Raw genomic sequence first — 19402 nt, 5'->3', positions numbered from 1 at the left:
AAAACTAGCCCATCTTGCAGAGGACCCAGGCTGGGTTCCCAGCACCCATGTGGCAACTCACTAGCACCCGTAACTCTAGTTCTTGGTGCCAAAGAAGGGTCTAATGAACATTGATTGAAATCAACTCACCCGGTCTCTAACATCTCAGCTTATTTAAAGGAAAAACCAATAAGGTGTCTTTAAAAATCAAAAGGGTGCTTACAGGAAGGGCCCCTCACTTGCCTTTACCACCTTGACAGTGTTTAACAATGCCGAACCTTTCTAAACCCTGTCCAGTCCTCTAGGGAGAGTTGGGTCACAGGTCCACAGTGAATATTTGTTATCACTGCTGTGCTACAGGGCTGCAAAGCTACAACCTGTGGGCCAGATCTGGAGGATCACATATTTGTGTCAATAAAGGTTTATTGGCACCCAGTCACACTCATTCAGCCAATGCTGTTTAAAGAGCTGCAGTAGGAGCTGATGACTCTGTAAGTGCCAGTGTCACAAGCACGCAGACCCGAGTGTGACCCCCAACACCCACATGCAAAGCACCTGGGCATGGTGGTCCATGCTGGAAATCCCAGCACTGAGGATGCAGAGATGAGTGGAGCCCTGGACTCACTGGCCAGACATCCTCGTCTACTCAGTCAGTTCCAGCTGAGTAAAAGACCTTGTCTTAGAACAAGGGGGGCAGAGGGAAAGCAAGACAGCTGAGTGGGTAAATGTGTTTGTCGCCCTGAGCTTGGTCCATGGAAGCCATACAGAATTGGAAGGAGAAAAGGGATCCCAGGAGGTGTCAGCTGATCTCCCATGCACTCCTTGGTATGATCCCCCTACACACACAACACACACATCATGGACACTCACAAAATAATAGTCAAAAAATTTAAAAGTAGATAGCACCCGAAGAACAACACCTACGAATTCAGAAGTAGCACGCCAGCCTATTCTAGAAGGCTCTTAGCAGTACTATGGTAGTAATCCCTTGTAAAATCCTCACCCCTGTGAATGGGTGAATGACTGAGATATTTTCACAGTGCCACCCAGCAGGTGTGGACGAGGAGGAAGGGCTCCTTTTTTGCTCCGCTCAGTAACTGGGGGCAAGGTTCCAAGAGGGTAAGTTTCAGCCTGGGCTCTGCAGATGGGCTCACAGCCTTAGCTCACTGTAATAGGGATGGGCAAGAGGGGGCCTGTCTACACTGCTGGACAACTCTCGGTCAAGACCTGCTTGTTACTGCAGCATAATCTGCTTTATTCTGACGACTACAGCCATGCCAAGTCATCTCTTTCCTTTCCGCTCTTCCTCCCCCTCCCAGCCCTCTCTGCAAGTCCTCTGCACTGAGCTGTGCTCCCGCCCCACACCAGACTACACACCCAGCATGGCCTCAAGTTTCACTAGAGGGTTTGATTGCAAAACTGCTTGGAGTTGCTGGGCGGTGGTGGCTCACGCCTTTAATCCCAGCACTTGGGAGGCAGAGGCGGGCGGATCTCTGTGAGTTCGAGACCAGCCTGATCTACAGGACTGGCTCCAGGACAGGCTCCAAAACCACAGAGAAACCCTGTCTCGAAAAACCAAAAAAGAAAAAAAAAAACTGCTTGGAGCTTTGCTTCTGAAGTGATCCGTGGACCAGATGAAGTCTCCTGGCTCTCGTGGTGCCAGCCTGTCATCCCAGGGAGGCTGAGGCAGGAGGAGCTCCAGTCTGAGACTAGCCTGGGAAACTTAGCAAGAACTTCTCTGAAGTTGAAGAACTGGGCTACTGTGGATACAGAGTACTTATTGCTATGTGCAAGACCCAGGGCTCCATCCCCAGAACCGGGTGATAGAGTCACATTTTTCGAGCCTTGAAGGATTCTGGCAAGCTCTGCATCCTTGCCAACTCTTGGAATTAGCAGTGCTCTGTTTTGTTTTGTTGCCATTCTGTTCAGTTTATGATAAACAGTGGTTGTGGGGTATTTGAAGTCACTCCTGACTATTATTGGGTTTTACTATTATACTATTATTATTGTTATTTTTGCGTGCTGTCAAATCCTGGAATTAGCAGTGTGTGCCGCCATCTCCGGCTGTTATTATTTTGAGACATGGTCTCCCGCAGTCCAGGCAGACCTCGAGCTCATTATCTGGTCAAGGAGGGCCTCTGAATTCTCCTGCCTCTACCACTCCCCGTGTGTCTGCGTTGAGGACTAAAGCCAGGATTTCATGCATGGTAGACAGTAATCACTCTACCAATCGAGGCCCAACCCCGCCCGACACTTGTTTGCTTCACCGTTTTTGATATAGGAGCTGGCTCTATAGCCCAAGTGGGCCTTGAACTCAATCCTCCTACCTTAGGCTTGACCAGCCCAGTCAGCTTCCTGAAGTACACACTAGGGGGTGTTTGTCACTTCTCCTAGCCAAATGATGCAAATTAAAGCCACACCTAGAAGTTCCAGCTGATGTGCTGGTAAGAGCCTTATCTGCCTGCTATCTTGGTGGGGACGGTCAATGGGTACTTAAGGGCCCACAAAGCCGGGTGGAAAGACGGGGTGAGGAGAGGAAGGGGGACTCAGGTTGTCCTGAGTGCTTGGGATTCCACAGGAATGTTCCAGCATTTAGGGGTGGAGGCTGTGGACAAGTTCAATAGCCTGCGGGACACAGGATGAAGCTGGGAACCCCCCAAACGCAGCAGCCCCGAGACAGACTGCTGGCCCAGGCCCCCAGGAGCTGGGTTCAAGATAGATGCTGCCTCTGATTGGCTGTTGGATCCCAAGTACGTTGACTTATTTCTCTGCCTCAGTGTCTTGTGAGTTGGGAACAATGTCATGACTTACCTCAAAAGGCAGAGACAGGGGGAAGAAAACCTAGTGGGAGCCCAATGTTGGTGGCACACGACTTTAATTCCAGCGCTTGGGAGACAGAGGCAGGTGGATCTCCGTGAGTCTGAGGCCAGCCTGGTCTACAGAGTGAGTTCTGTTGGGTCCATGGGGGTTGAGCAAAGATGGGGACAGACTACCGACGTCTGGTAAACCAGAAGCAAACTTTTGTCCAGGAAAAAAATTTAAAAAAATGAATCTCCATGGGGCACAAAAAAACTTATCAGCTAACTGAGACCACAGCCAGAGTTCGGGCTTGTAAGGCTGTGGCAAAGGTCAGCTTCCCAACTCTCCCTTTTTATATTAAAGCAACAAGCATTAGGCAATAACAAAGGAATTTTTACAATCTTGAGGTGAAACTTGGACACAAATTGCCCTTCTTTGCAATTTTCAGTAACAGGGTTTTTCAGTTAAACTAGTGTTTGTATTTAGCCCGTTGTTTTCCCCTGGTGTTCCTTGATGGTGTTCACCAAGGCTCTGCACCTCCCTGCCACTGCCAGTTTCGCATGGCAGGGAAGGGTATGGGACAATGTAAAACCAAACAGTCAAAAGTCACGTCCATCCCACCATTTGAAAGTTACCTCAGCTCACATCAGTTGCTGGCCATGAGTGGCCAGGGGGTATCTAAAAGCTGGTCCTCAGTTTGCAGAGGGACCCTGAGTTTGCAGAGGGCTGCTTCAGCCTCACAAACTATGGGTTGTAAAGCGGAGTAACCCACTGTTATAGTTAATCCTTAAGCTGCTGAGAAAGCCGCCGACAGTCTCCTTCTCCTGGGCTTACAGCTTTATATTTCTTTATTTCTACATTCTTATTTCTGGAATCCACATTGCTATATTTGTATTCTTGGACTCTTCAAGTTCCAGGACAGCTAGGCTGTTACACAGAGAAACCCTGTCTTTAAAAACAAAACAAACAAACTTTGTTGCTACTTCAAAACTGTAATCTTGCTAGTTATGAAGTGTGATGTGAGAACATACATGACCCGCAGTGTTGCTAGTTATGAAGTGTGATGTGAGAACAAACATGATCCGCAGGGTTGCTAGTTATGAAGTGTGATGTTAGAACATACATGACCCACAGTGTTGCTAGTTATGAAGTGTGATGTTAGAACATACATGACCCGCAGTGTTGCTAGTTATGAAGTGTGATGTTAGAACATACATGACCCGCAGTGTTGCTAGTTATGAAGTGTGATGTAAGAACATACATGACCCGCAGGGTTCTGCTGTGTGGCCTTGTGGAAGAGTCACTAGACCCTTTTATCTCCTACAAGCCTTCTCCTCACCATGCCCAGGAGCCACACCCTCCTTTTTTTTTGTTCAGATGCCACCATGCCACCTTGAACAGGGCTGCTTTCTGAGCCCTGGCCACACTAGATAACAGTTTTCTATACTATGATATTTAATCTACTCAGAAACCTTTGAGCATACAGCCAGCCCAGCCCAGGAGAGGTGCCTGTCACTGTGATGTGACCCCAGAGTGTCTGGGCAGAGTCTGGAGTGGCTGTCACATGACAGAGATGAGTGGCAGAACCTGCGTGTGGCCTCCAGTTCTTACTAAACTAGGGGTGAATGTCTGAGGTCAAGGCCTAGTTCTTTTTGCAGAATATTTATTAAGGTTGCTTAATATACAATTTTCATTTGACATTTTGGAAGTCCTTTATTGTAAAGATAATCCTTTTGTCTGGCGACAAACAGCAGCCACAGCGGTCATTCTGGACCTCCACGCTGGATGAAGTCCATTTCTTCTTGAGATATAGGTTTCCTTCTGTACTTGTGAGGTAATGTTTTTAGTATTTCTGCAGTGTCTGGTGGCCCCGGATGCATCAGCAGGTCTGGGGATGTGCTTCCTTTAGAATACTGTGAAATTACAGAGGAGTGAGAGGGTAGCCCAGCAGATCTCAAAACATCTGAGGCACTGAGTTTAGGATTGTCTCTTCTGTCAGGGAACCTTATTAATGGAGTATGTGGCTTCACTACCTGCACGACCCTGCTGGCGGAAGCCATCTTGCTGCCCATTTTCAAAACTTTTGTGCTGTGAAGTAGACACACACCCAGAAATGAACACCATGCCCACAGCTGCAGAGAACCAATATGGATGCGTGGACAGGATACATTGCTCCAAACACACAGAAGAGAAGCCTTCTGCTTTCAGTAATAATGGCCAAGCAGGGTACCCGACAAGGACGGCCGAGGCAGGAGGATTGCCACAAGTTCCATGCCAGCCTGGGTTATGCAGTAAGTCCCAAGTCGGTTTGAGCTGTAGTATAAGACTCTGTCTCAAACAAACACCAATAAATAAATAAATAAATAAATAAATAAATAGAGACTCGTGAGCCCCCCCCCCCCCCCCCCCCCCCGCTGAGGCCTTCTAGACAGTTAATGGTTGCTGGCAGAGGGAGAGACATTTTCCTCAGTGGTGTAGCCATTGGCAAGGTGCCCATGAGCCTTCAACCCCTCACCCATGCTCCTAAAAGTCACCCCAATTAAACTCTTTAGGTCGCTAAGAAATAAAAAGGACATGAAAGTAGAGGGTGGCCTAGGTGGGAACTGGAGAAGGACCAGTTGGAGTGGAGAGGACAGGAGAGGGAAACAAGGACCAATGGAGGGGGGACAGGAGAGGGAAATGAGGACCAGTGGGGGGGACAGGAGAGGGAGATGAGGACCAGTGAGGGGGACAGGAGAGGGAAATGAGGACCAGTGGGGGGGACAGGAGAGGGAGATGAGGACCAGTGGGGAGGACAGGAGAGGGAAATGAGGACCAGTGGGGGGGACAGGAGAGGGAGATGAGGACCAGTGAGGGGGACAGGAGAGGGAAATGAGGACCAGTGGGGGGGACAGGAGAGGGAGATGAGGACCAGTGAGGGGGACAGGAGAGGGAAATGAGGACCAGTGGGGGGGACAGGAGAGGGAGATGAGGACCAGTGGGGAGGACAGGAGAGGGAGATGAGGACCAGTGGGGGGGACAGGAGAGGGAAATGAGGACCAGTGGGGGGGACAGGAGAGGGAGATGAGGACCAGTGGGGGGGACAGGAGAGGGAACTGAAGGTTGAGTAAAGAACAGGGCACACACATGGGAATGTCATGAGACCCAGTATTATGTATGCCAGTATGGGTAATAAACATTTTTGTCGAATAAAAATGTTGGGCAGGATATGGTGGCACACGCCTTTAATTCCAGCACTTGGGTGACAGAGGCAGGCGAATTTCTGTGAGCTCAAGCCATTCTGGTCTACAGAATGAGTTCCAGTCTGGCCATGGCTACATAGTGAGGCCCTATCGAGAGAGAGAGAGAGAGGGGGGGGGGGGATGGTTGCTGCCCAAATGTGATAAATTCAGTTCAGATCCCTAAATCCCACATATAAACCAGATGCAGCAGGGGGCGCTCGCATCTGTAAACTCAGTGCGGCTTCGCTGTGAGAAGGCGGTGGAGAGCTGCTGCTTAGGAGCCAGTCAGCTCGACCCAAGCGGAGCCTAAACAAGAGACTCTTGTTGCAAACCAGGAAAGCCATGGCCAACAACCAAGGTCCCTTCTGATCTTCCCTCACACGCTGTGGCACGGCGTGGCTCAGCTGTAGCTGCCTCTGCTGGGCCTAGAATCGCCCAGTAAGGGGCTAGGGTTTGGCTCAGCAGTTCTGGGTTCCCTCCTCAGCTCCTCAGCAACTAAACAAACAACAAATCCCATTTCTTGTATCTCTGCAGCTCTTGCGTTTGGAAGGTGTTACGTTTCTGTTCCCAGAGTATGTGCTGACCTTCACAAAACCTGCAATTTCCCGCCCCAGAATACCGAATCTCAGACCGCCTTGTGGGTTGTCAAAAGGAAAGCCAGAGTTCCGCACTCCATCCAAACAGCGCTCTTTCCTTTCATCCTTTTTGAGGCTGAATGGATCAAGTCACTCTCGCTGGGACCCAGCTAGAGACAGAGGCAGGTGCAGGGTCAGGGCAACTTGACACTGAAGGCACTTGGTGTTGTGAGGCAGGCGGGAAGGAATGTGGCCGGTTAGAGGAGCCTGGCCTGCACCCAGCAAGGAGAGCAGCTTACAGCGGATGGCTCAGTGCCAGGGAACTGTGTCCCATCTCATGTAGGTGCCAAACACTGGCCTTTAGGGAGCACAGAAAGCCCTGAATAAATGTGTGCTATCCCCATGGGCACCGCCATGTCAAGGACCCCAGAGTCTCATACCGATGAAGGAATGGCAAAGCCTTGATGGGGGGGAGGGGGGTTGAACACGAGTGTTGACAGTGCGTGCAGAAACTGTCCAGCATCGCTTTCTCTCCCTGGATATTTACAGAGCCAAACCTGACCCCTTGAGCCAGCTGTATGAAATAACCCCGCCTCCTTGCTCAACTCTACCTAATAAACACAGTGAGCTTCTGGGACGCTCAAGGTCGTCTTTGACAGTAGAGAGTTGTAGGTTAGCCTGGGCTACAAGCCCCGGTCTGATAAAACAACAACAGCAAAGAACAAGAGAGAGGACAGGTGAGGTGGAGAATCTTTTTGAAGGTTAAGGAGAAAGGATCATCACGAGTTTCAGGACAACCTGGGCTACAGGAAAAAAAAAAAAAAGAAGAACAGGGAAGAAGGGAAGGAACTGTTGGGGGAGGGGCGACTCAGCAAAGGAACGGTGAGGCGAAGTGTGTGAAGATAGCACAATAAAACCCATTGTTTCTGGTAACTAAAAATTAAAACAAAAGCCAGGCAGTGGTGGCGCACACCTTTAATCCCAGCACTCAGGAGGCGGAGGCAGGTGGATCTCTGTGAGTTCGAGGTCAGCCTGGTCTACAGAGCGAGTTCCAGGACAGCCAGGACACAAAGGAAACCCTTGTCTCGATAAATAAAAAAATAATAAAACAGGTGCATGTCCCTCCTCAAGTACCCATGAGACATGGTTCTCCCTCAGGGACACAGGGACGGTTAGTCACATGGAAATCTCCTGTCCCACCCAGAGGAAACAGCCTGTAATTCCGTTCTTGGCAGGTATGCTCAGCCCAGGTGTGGGAGGAATGGAGGTCCTTGTGCAGCAGGGGAACCAGGAATGTTAACCACACTGCTGACCCTTCAAAGGGAGGGATGCACAACCTCTTTTCCACCCAGAGGCTGGGAACAGCTCTAATATCCTGGTGACCTTTGCACTTTCTGTGAGAATCTGCCACCCCAATTCCTTTAACCTTTGGTGTCTAGCCTCCCGCCTTTTTATTATAAAAAAGAGATGAGAATATAATGAGCTGTCCTGTCCCTTTAACCCTTTAAGAGATTAGCCACACGCACTCCCCACCCCCACCCCTGTCCACCATGGCAAGCTGGTCTTCAGCTTCTAGCCTGAGTCCCTTCTTTTCTGTCTCTTCTCGAAGAGGCAGCTTCTCTCTCTCACTTCTCCCCATCTCCCTTCTCTCTCTCCCTCCCTCCCTCCTTCCCTCTCTTCCTCTCTTCCTGTTCTTCTCCCTTCTCCCCTTTCCTCCCATAACCCACTAAATAAATATCCAACCTCACTCTGCATGGCATGCCTATCCACGTCTCTGTTTCTCACCCACCTCTGGCTCCCTGCCAGGGACCAGCCGCCTTCGGAGACCTGCGGCGTGGTCTCATGGAATGCCCATCCATCTGTCTTTCCTCATGGGACTTGCTATTCCTCGTGGCCCACTATAGCCACTTGGGGGACTGTGCCATCCCTGCCTGGGACTGGCTGCTCTCGGGACCCGCTGCCCTCTGCCTGCCCCAACTCGGGAACCTGCTACATGGTCTCATGGCCTGCTGCCCACTGCCTGCTGCAGACACTCGGGGATCCGCAGCATTTTAGTTAATCCATTGCAGAGACCACACCAGATCTCCCCCAGACACTTATTGTGAGCTTGTTAATCTATAGAACACCTTTATGGACGATGTCACAGGTACTTTACAAAAAAGACTTTCACTTTAGTCCTAAGTTTCAGTGTGTGTGGGTTAGAGTTATTTATCACCAGCAAAATCTTCACCAAATTTGCTGTGCTTAAAATAAATGACTCCAGGTGAGACCCCTGAAGTTTGAACCAACGCCAGCTACTGAGTTTCGTTGAAAGTTGCCTTCCTGCCATATGTGGACTGTTGTCTGCTGGCTGTGGGGATTGCAGAGACCCCTGCAACCAAGAAATCTCCAACATGGGGATGCTCTCACCATATGACATCTAGCAGCTGTTGCAGGTAGTGCGGTGTGGGTGTGTGGGTTTATGTGGAACTGTGAAACGAAGACTCAGAGACATTGTGAATGGACTCAGCCTCCGTGGCTGCAGGGGCAAAGACTCAGAGACACCGAGAATAGAAAGGACTCAGTCTCTGTGGCTGCAGGGGTGCCCACCCTCAGTGGACTGAAGCACTTTTTCTTAGCCCTTTGGCATTTTTATTTTTTCTCTATTTACACTTTAGCTAATATATTTTTATATGTTTAAAACAACTTGAATGAGGGGCTGGAGAGATGGCTCAGAGGTTAAGAGCACTGACTGCTCTTCCAGAGTTCCTGAGTTCAATTCCCAGCAACCACATGGTGGTTCACAACCATCTATAATGAGATCTGGTGCCCTCTTCTGGCCTGCAGGCATACATGCAGGCAGAACACTGTATACATAATAAAGAAAACTTAAAATTAAAAAACCCAACAACCTGAATGAAGCTTCCAAAAATATATTGCCAAGTGCAAATACCTGATTTATGAGGTTTTTCCTAACCAAGTTTTGCATAGGCTTTGTATCCATGGGAAACTCTCAGACAAGATTCACACAGGGCAACAGAAGGCATCTGTAACACAAAGGATGGATTGGAGCTGGGTCAGCTCTGGCCCAGCAGGAGTTTGTGGCTGGCAGAGGTTACCTGTCATTCCTCTGGCACCAGGCCGGCAGAACATTTTGCCACAGATCCCCCTTTTCTTTATACAAAATCTAATTATTGTGAAGGTTATGCAGCCTCACAGATATACAGCTTTTTAAAATTTATCTGTCTTGAGATAAGTAGGCCAAAACACATTTTCAAACAGGTAAGGTTATTATTGATAAGACAAGAGCAACAACTGCTACAATAAGAATTCAATTCAGTGATTTATAGGGTTGAATGGTGTTATAGTATCCGTAAGACTTTTTATAATATTCATTTCTGTTGTTTTAGGTAACTTTTTGGCAAAAGTTTAAAAACATTTTTTTTTTGTAAATTGTAAACCATTTGAGAAGAATTAGGGTGACCCATCAAATGCATCTTAGCCTTATTTCAATCATACTTGCTTTTATTATATCTTAAGGGTGTAACACAACAAGAAAAACATCTTAATCCCTTTGTAATTTTATCTGCTCCTTTAAAATCTTTAACTGCTTTTCTAACAATATAACAGTCTGCCTAATTCATCTAATTTATTTACTATCTCTTTATCAATTTTATTTTGCTTAGTTCAAAGTTCTGTTGCAGCTTGGATTTCTTTTTTTTTTTTAGATTTATTTATTTATTATGTATACAACATTCCTTCCATGTATGCTTGCATGCCAGAAGAGGGCGCCAGATCTCATTATGGATGGCTGTGAGCCACCATATGGTTGCTGGGAATTGAACTCAGGACCTCTGGAAGAGCAGTCAGTGCTCTTAACCGCTGAGCCATCTCTCCAGCCCCCCTCCCCCCCCAGCTTGGATTTCTTTAGGAAGCGCTCCTTCAGTTATTGCTGCTGTGGTCCCCAACAACCAGTCCAACCATTTGACATATTTTTTAAAGATTCTCTCAGTGGAGCATTTGTACCAGGATCATCACAGAAGAGTCTTACCATGGCCTCAGCAGCCTCACTGGGATCCAGATTGCCAGCCTTGCTCTAAGAGTATATAAACTCTCAAAAGTCAAATTTAAAAACATACCAGAGTTAACATATAGTTTCCAGTCCATCGGGACCCCAAAAGGCCACCAGGGAGACCGATTCACCGAAATGCAAAAAGCAAGGTTTATTGTGTGCCCAGTACAAGCCGGCAGGGACCTCGTCAAGGCAACTGGCACAGCAGCAGCAGAGGAGGTGCCCCGCCCTTTTAGAGGGCATTGTTTAAAGGCAAAACCCAGAACAGTTACAGTAGCAGAGTGTAGGGTCACAGGTTCAGTCCTGATTGGCTCATGTCTAGGGACTTTTCAGAAATTTTATTTCAACCCTCACCCGTTGCTTGTCAAGTTTTCTTATCTGCTGAGCTTCAGGTTATCTGTACTTTCCACGTGGCTACCCTGTGACTTTTGCCCCTAGCTGTTTCTGAGGACTGGAATGTTTTATGTGAAATAATTTACACAAGACACAAGATGGAGGTGGAAGGCGAAATGGAGGAGCTTTGGTTCTTCACTGATATCAGAAAGAGCCTTTTTCCCCCTTCCCTTCTATCTATTGTATTATAAGTGATTGCACAGCTGACAGACCAATGGAGAGATCATCCACGGGAAGTGTGGACACACACGTCCACATGGAGAAACGTGTTTTGCAGAGCTATGAGAACACTTGTCTTTTGGAAAAGTCATTGTCATACCTGTGGAAACCTTGTGAAGCCATGATTTTTTCCCTTTAAAATGGGATTCATTCCCAAAACACCTCAGCAGTGTAACTTCTTCTGCGTGGGCAACAGAATGACCTTCCCGTTCCCCACACCAGGAGGCCTTAGAGCAATAATATTAATTCTTTGTTCTAACAATCAATCCCCCCAAATTACATGCTAACAGACCATGAAGGAATTTCAAAAGGATAGGAAGACACTGCCCTTCCCTGACAGACAGATCTGGCTGAGGGTGAAGTCCAGGTTCAGGGGTTGATTATTTTATCTAAGGGTTTGGAATGTCAGGTATTTCCTCGTGGGTGGTGTCACCTGTTCAGGGGGGCCTCTTTGTCAGGCTGTACCTGCCCTTTTTGTGATTCTAAAATGCATGTGATATCATTGTTTTGCCCGTGAAATTTTTTACTGTGTCTGTAAAACTGGAAAGCTGGTGGAGATCACCCTTTTCCCTTCCTCACCCAAGGGAATAAAGGACATGGGGAGGAAACGTAGGTGAGTTGATTTATTCCATTTTACCCTCCGTTAGCCAGGTTTCCACCTGCTAGGACGATCTTAGCTGGACCCTGTGGGTTTATTTCCCTTTATTTTTCTTTTGTGGGGCCTCTTAATATTCAGGCCTTAAATCAATATTTTTCTTCCTTTTACTGGGAAAATCCTTTTTTTTTGTTTTTGGTTAAACATTTTTCTCTTTTCTATTGGGAAATTTCCTTTTATTTCCTTCCCTCTTCTCTACTGAGATGGGCCTTTCTCCTTGATTTATTTTCCGTCTCAGGAGCCATGTTATTTCTATCTCTAAAAACTGTGCAGTTCCCGCCTTTTCTTTTGACGGGCATTTCCACAACTGTACATTTTGTTGCTCCTGAGATGGGGAGCTTAAATTCCCCCTGACCCTGCCGACCTTGGAGTCCTCTTACCCTGAGAGCGCTCCTTCCAGTTCTCAAAGTGGCCAGCTTTTCTGTTCTTCTTCAGAGGATCCTTTGCTCTTCTTCAAGCTCCACACTGAGTGCTAAAATGTCACAGGAAGCACAGCACGAGTGTGGGTTCGCGCAGGTTCATGAAATGAAGACTCAGAGATGCTTTGAGAGAGAACTTAGGCTTTGTGACTCCAGGGTCCCCAACCGCAGTGACTGAAGCCGTTTCCCTTAGTGCTTCAGTGTTTTTACCTTTTCCTGTGTTTACACTTTACCTAGTGGATTTCCATGTCTCAAAACAAACTGAATGAAGCTCCCAAAACTATAATGCCAAGTGCAAATACCTGATGTAATGGTTGTCCCTGTCCTTTAAGAGACAAGCCCTGCCCACTCCTTCCCCACACTGCTGAGGCAAGCAGACTTCCTTCTGCTTCCAGTCTGGTAGCTGCTGCCATGGCTCCTCTCTTCTTCCCCTCTCTTATCTCTCTCTCTCTCTCTCTCTCTCTCTCTCTCTCTCTCCCTCCCTCTCTCTTTTTCTACCTTCTCCCCTTTCCCCTCTATAACCCTCTAAATAAATACCCAACCTCACTCTGCATGGCATGCCTATCCATGTTTCTCACCTGCAGGGGCTGAAGCTCCTCGTGGGATTGGCTGCCCTACTGAGGTCTCTCACCCTCCATGCTGCTCCCTGCCATGGCCTGCGAGACACTCAGGGGCTCCCTGCCTGGGACTTGCTGCTCCTCGTGGCCCTAGGCAGCCACTTGGGAACCTGCAGCATTTTACTTTTACCATTATTACAGTGGTGTAACATGAACAGGGGGCAGGCCTGCTTGTTTGTTGTTTTCTGTCCCTCCCAGTGCCCCTCAACTGTTTAGTCCCAAAGAAAATCACACATAGGTCTCCATATATTATGAGCTGATTGGCCCATTAGCTCTAGCCCCTCACTGGCTAACTCTCACATCTTGATTAGCCCATTTTCCTGATTTATGTTAGCCATGTGGCTCAGTACCTTTTTCAGTGGGGCAGCTCACATCCTGCTGCTTCTGTGGTCTGGGCAGGAGTGGGAGGAATCAACTTCCTCCTTCCCAGAATTCTCCTGTTTGCATTACATCATTTCTACTTCCTGTCTGGTTTTCCCACCTATATTTCCTACCTGGCCAACCAGCACTTATTTATAACATGACTGACAGAATACAGACAATTCTCCCGCACCACAGTGGTTTTACTTTTACCATTACACCTGATTCATGAGATACCACAGTTTTCAGGATTTCCCCTAACCAAGTTTTGCATAGGCTTTGTATCCTTGGAAAACTCTCAGAAAAGATCACAAAGGGCAACAGAAGGTATCTGCAACACAAAGGGTGGATGACTCCAGAGCCAGACCAGGTATTGGTATGTGAGATCTATGTGTTGTTTTTATTGGTTAATGAACTGCTTTGAGCATATGACAGGGAAGAACAGAACTAGGTGGAAAGCTAGGCTGAATGCTGGGAGAAAGAAGGGCGGGGTCAGGGAGAAGCCATGGAGCCACTGCCAGAGACAGACATGCAGAATCTTTGCTGGTAAGCCACTGCCACATGGTGATACACAGGTTATATGTAAGAGCTAGTTAGCCAATATGAAGCTAGAGCTAATGGGCCAAGTGATTTAATTAATACAGTTTCTGTGTGGTTATTTTGGGTCTAAGCTAGCCAGGTGGCCGGGAACAAACAAGAGGCCTCCTTTCTCCTACAGACTGGCACCCAACATGGTGGACTAAATCCATGTAAAACTTGAGAGGGCTTTAAAAAAATTCTAGACACTAAAAAAATAAAGTTTAGCTGCATGATTTTTCCAAATGGACTTTGCTTGAGGCAGCATGCTGTGGCTTCTTTAAGAGAGGTCTTACTGATTCAGTGGTAGCAGCCATGGTTTCAAAAATGGCAGCTTCCCGGCTGTGGGCCATGCTGCTAGCATGAACTCCAGCTCTTTCAGGAAACCAACCATTTAGATGGGGTTTGTGAGCAGCATGCTGAGACTTTGTGGTACATGGACTAGCATGGCGGTGTGCCTGGAAGTGGGGTAATGTGTGCGGCTCAGAGGCACAAGTGGCTCCATCATGCTGGACTGGGTGGGGAAATCAGGAAGTACCATATATACCCTAGTAATGGCACAGCTTAAGTTTTAAGAAGCGCTTAGCATTTTAAAAAGCACTCCTGGACAGTAAATAATTACAGATATGCAATAAAGACAAATCCAGATGGAAAAGACCTCTAAATGGGTCACAGTGTTGGAGAAACGTACACAGGCTTGGGAGAGAGAGAAAAGAAGAGTATAAAGAATTATAAAAAGAAGTAAATGGTTTTTTATTTTTATTTTTTTTGTAAATGGTTTTTTAAAAAGTACAACAAAGTCTTTAAAGAGACAGAGTACATAGCCGGGCAGTGGTGGCGCACGCCTTTAATCCCAGCACTCAGGAGGCAGAGGCAGGTGGATCTCTGTGAATTCGAAGCTAGCCTGGTCTACAAGAGCTAGTTCCAGGACAGGAACCAAAAGCTATGGATAAATCCTGTCTTGAAAATAAAGAGAGAGAGAGAGAGAGAGAGAGAACAGACAGTCATAGATTAAAGAAGTAAAGATAATAAAATAAATATTAAACTTGTAGAAAAAGCAATAGAGTAAAAACAAGCCAAGTAAAGATGGAAAATTCACAGAGAATCTGGATTATGTATATTATTGTGTTATCTTTGAATTATTTGACTGCAGAGAGACACTTGATTCTGGGGACTGCTAAGCTAAGCCAACATATATATTTCAAAGTAATCTTGAATTCAAAATTTGGGTCTCAGGATATGTTGCTTTGGAAAAGAGGTTCTTCTTTTGTTTCCACAGAGGATGAGAACCTGTGGAATCCTTCCAGACTAGATGGTTTTATTGACCAAGACCATCTGAAAGGTTGCCTTCAACACCCTCAAAAAATTACTCCACCCAATAAACAGCAGGAAGCAGTTTGGAAAAAAAACGATGCCCATATTCCTAGATATTTTCTATAAATGTTTGTTTACATTTAAAGGGGGATATCCTATAGAAATGGATATTTTGCATTGGTATGAATTCTGATTTATTGATACGAATTTAAGGTTAAATTTGTTATACTGTGTATATATATATATATATTTCTGCTCTTGATTAAAGTATTGTGTTTGGGGAGTTCATTTAAAAATGTAATGGAATAGATAGTTATCTATAATAGTCAAGTTTGTAGTCATGTTAGTTAGGTTTTCTAGATGTATAGAGATGTATTTCAGATGGATAGGCATTCTTCAAACCTTTCAAAGACTACAGAATATGGCATTTAAAATGTTTAAGAACTTAAGGTTTTCATAACAATGAGACACATCTGCTTCTGGAAGTACCAATCTACTTCAAGAGGAAGTTGGCACTGAAGAGGCTCCTTATGGAGTTGGTTGGACCTTTTGGGCAAGAAACTGCTCTTGCCTGGACTGCTTGATGAACTGGATATGCAGGACCTGCAGAGAAATGACTGCTGAACTTGCCTAAAAGTGAGATGTTCCTTCAGGGTTCCGCTTTATGAAAGAGTCTGCCAGAATATCCTGCAGGATACAGAAGAAAGTGACTGATAAACTGTCAATTTAGGCAGACCTATATTTGAAATTTCCTGCTTCATGGGAAAGTCTGCTGGATACCATGGGCCTGTAGGCTGAAGATGGATGCCCCAATCGTGCAGAAGAACTTTGGGTGACTATCCAGGCAACTAGATGTCTCTGTTGCTTACAATGCACTTCCTGTTAACTTAGGTAGTACTATATCCTTCTGGAGTCTTTTGCGGAGTTGAAAATTGTAGAAGTAAATATAAATATTGTAACTATAATTCTCTCTTGATACCCGTTTTGTTATATGTAATTTTACTGTGTTAAAGTTAAAACTTTCCTTTTTGTTTAAACAGAAAAGGGGAAATGGTGTGGGAGGTTCTTCTGTCTATATGTTGCTTTTATTGGTTAATGAATAAAGAACTGCTTTGAGCCTATGGCAGGGAAAAACAGAACTAGGTAGGGAAAGCTAGGCTGTATGCTGGGAGAAAGAAGGACGGAGTCAGAGAGACACCATGGAGCCACTGCCAGAGACAGACATGCTGAAACTTTGCCGGTAAGCCACTGCCATGTGGCGATACACAGATTAATAGAAATGGGTTAAATTAATATGTAAGAGTTAGCCAATAAGAAGCTAGAGCTAATGGGCTAAGAAGTGATTTAATTAATACAGTTTCTGTGTGATTATTTTGGGTCTAAGCTAGCCAGGCTGCAAGGACCAACAAGTGGCCTCCCTTCTCCTACAAGGTATGACCCAGGGCGTTATAGCTAGCAGAGGTTGCTTGCTATCCCTCTGGCACCACAGAGTGAGCATGAGGTGCTGAGCGTGGCTCCCACCCGTCAGTCTCAGAGGCAGTGAACAGACCTCTGCCATGTTGGACTGGGCAGAGCAACAGGCAGGACGGTGGAGTTGGGTCTAGCCATGCCCACTTAGCGATAAAAAAGGCACTTCTGGTCCAAAAATAATTACAGATACACAATAAAGACTAATTCAGATTTTAAAAAGACCTCTAAATGGGTTATGGTGTTAGATAAATTTACATAGGCTTGGGAAAGAGAAGAAAAAGAGTATAGAGAGATAAAAAGAAGTAAATTATTTTTTAAAAAACTAAAGCAAAGTCTTTAAAAAGATGAGTGCAGAGTCATAGATTAAAGAGATGAGTACAGAGTCATAGATTAAAGGAGAAAGGAAAAACAAGCCACATAAAGATGGAATGTACACAGTCTAGATTATGTATATTATTGTGTTTTCTTTGAATTCTTTGACTGTGAATGAGCTAAGTACAGAGAGACATTTCATTATATGGACTGCTGAGAGAAACCACCATTATATACTTTAACGATATCGTGACTTCAAAATTTGGGTCTGAGGATTTGTTGCTTTGGAAAAGAGGCTCTTCTTTTGTTTCCACAGAGGATGCGAGCCTGTGAATTTCTTCCAGACTAATGAGATTAGATGGATCAAGACCCCCAAAAGGTTGCCTTGAGCACCTCCCAAAATTACTTCACCCTATAAAAATCAGGAAGCAGTTTGGAGAGAACTAGGCCCAAATTCTCAAATATTGTTTATAGATGTTTGTTTACATTTAGAGGGGGATATGCTATAGAGATTTGCATTAGTATAGATCTTGGTTTATTAATACAAATTTAAGATCAATTATATACATATATATATTTCTGTTCTTGATGAAGGTATTGTTTGTGTAGTTCATTTTAAAATGTAATGTATAATTAAGAAATATAGGTTAATATATAATCATCTACATTAATCAAGCTTGTAGTCATAATTATTTAGGTTTTCTAGATATATAGAAATATATTTCAGTTAGTTAGATATTCTTCAAATCTTTCAGAGACCTTCAGAATATGGCATTTAAAATGTTTTAAGAACTTAAGAATTTTCATGACAGTGAGACACATCTGCTCCTAGCAGCACCAATTACTTCAAGAGGATGATGGGCATCAAAGAGGCTCCTTATGGAATTTGTTAGCCATTTGGGCAAGAAACTGCTTTTGCCTGGACTGTTTGACATTATATTGTATGAACTGGACATGAAGGACCCACAAAAAAATGACTGCTGAACTTGCCTAAAGGTGAGACAGTACTTTGGAATTCCTGCTTCATGAAAGAGTCTGCCAGAAATTCTGCAGGACACAGAAGAAAGTGACTGACAAACTGCCAATATAGAAGGAACTGGCTTTGAAATTTCCTGCTTCATGGAAAAGTCTGCCAGATACTATGTGTTGAAGATGGGTGCCCCAATGTTACAAAAGAACTTTGGGTGACTTTGGGTGACTGTCCAGGCAGCAAGATGTCTCTATCAATTCTAGAGTTTTGGAAGTTGCTTACAATGCACTTTCTGTTAATTTAGGCAATATAGCCTTCTGGGATCTTTGATGGAGTTGAAGAATAGATAGTTATAGTTTTCTTTAGTTATGATAAAAGATAAAGTAGATATAAATATTGTAACTATAATTCTTGCTTGATACCTGTTTTGTTATATGTAACTTTATTTTATGTGCATATGATATGAAGGTGTCAGATTCCCTGGAACTGGAGTTACAGACTGTTGTGAGCTGCTATTGTAGGTGCTGGGAATTGAACCCGATCCTCAGCGGTTAACGCTGAGCCATCTCTCCAGCCCCTACCAAATTACTCTTTAATGTAGCCGCATCTGAGAAACCAAACCAGTTCTGTGTTCTCTTTGTTCCTACCTCACACCTCGACTCAGAGATTCTGGGTTTAGAAGCAGAAGAATGTGTAGCCTTTGTCAGGATCACTGTCCCAAAGGGGAACTTTGATTGTGGAAGAGGAAAAGCATGTACAAGTCAACAGGTTGGCTCTTATCTCAAATTGTGATCTCAAATGTGCTAGTCTGAAGGATAATCCTGGTACTAACAAGTAGGGTCAGGGAGAGCATTTGTCTGGTGTGGGCGACCTCTGGTGGCTACGTGGAGCAATGGCATCCTAGATGTCCTCCATTATTCCTCAACTAACTTAATCACACTGAATTCAACTCACTGCACCCACGCTAAACCAGCCATGTCTGTTCGCCAATATGATGGTAGCTTCAACCTTTTCATTACCTACATTAGAAAACCCAAACAATCCTAATTTAGAGAATGTCTGTCAACTCAGCACTTGGGAGGCAGAGGCATGAGGATTGCTGTGAGTTTCACACCAACACGAGCTACCCAGTGAGTTCCAGGAAAGTCAGGGCTACGGAAGTGAAAGGGATGGGGCCGGCAAGAGGGCGCAGTGGGTAAAGGCCCTTGTCACCAAAACTCATGACCTGAGCTTGGCCCTGGACCCAGATGGTGAAAGAAGGAAACTGAGTCCCAGATTTGTCCTCTGACCCCTACCTGCACGCATCCCAAAACACTATCTCAGAAGAGAGATAGAGGGGGAGGGAAAAAGGGAGGACTAGAGAAAGGAAGAAGAGAAAATAGGAATGAGGTGGGGTGGACCTGGGAGGATTTGGAGAAAATAGGGAATAAATAGAATAAGAATACATTTTAGCTTTCCTTTCTGCCACCGCC

The 19402-nt window shown here is 45.5% G+C and overlaps 1 protein-coding gene across 1 annotated transcript; it reads right to left on the bottom strand.

Annotated features, from left to right (window-relative positions):
- Positions 1–4434: 4434 nt before the first annotated feature.
- LOC121452619 (28S ribosomal protein S36, mitochondrial-like) lies at positions 4435–4850 on the bottom strand. Its single transcript, XM_041658845.1, has one exon. It carries the CDS (start codon positions 4848–4850, stop codon positions 4542–4544), a length of 309 nt encoding a protein of 102 aa, XP_041514779.1. The 3' UTR covers positions 4435–4541.
- Positions 4851–19402: the final 14552 nt, after the last annotated feature.

The sequence above is a fragment of the Microtus oregoni genome, unplaced genomic scaffold (assembly GCF_018167655.1).
Source record: "Microtus oregoni isolate MIOR12 unplaced genomic scaffold, Mior012 000000F_ref0000247, whole genome shotgun sequence".
NCBI lineage: Eukaryota > Metazoa > Chordata > Mammalia > Rodentia > Cricetidae > Microtus > Microtus oregoni.
This window is presented reverse-complemented; position numbering and strand designations above follow the sequence as displayed.

Bases quoted from the DNA above. Each gene is read 5' to 3' on its own strand.
- LOC121452619 (XM_041658845.1), bottom strand. From the start codon at position 4,850: ATGGGCAGCAAGATGGCTTCCGCCAGCAGGGTCGTGCAGGTAGTGAAG.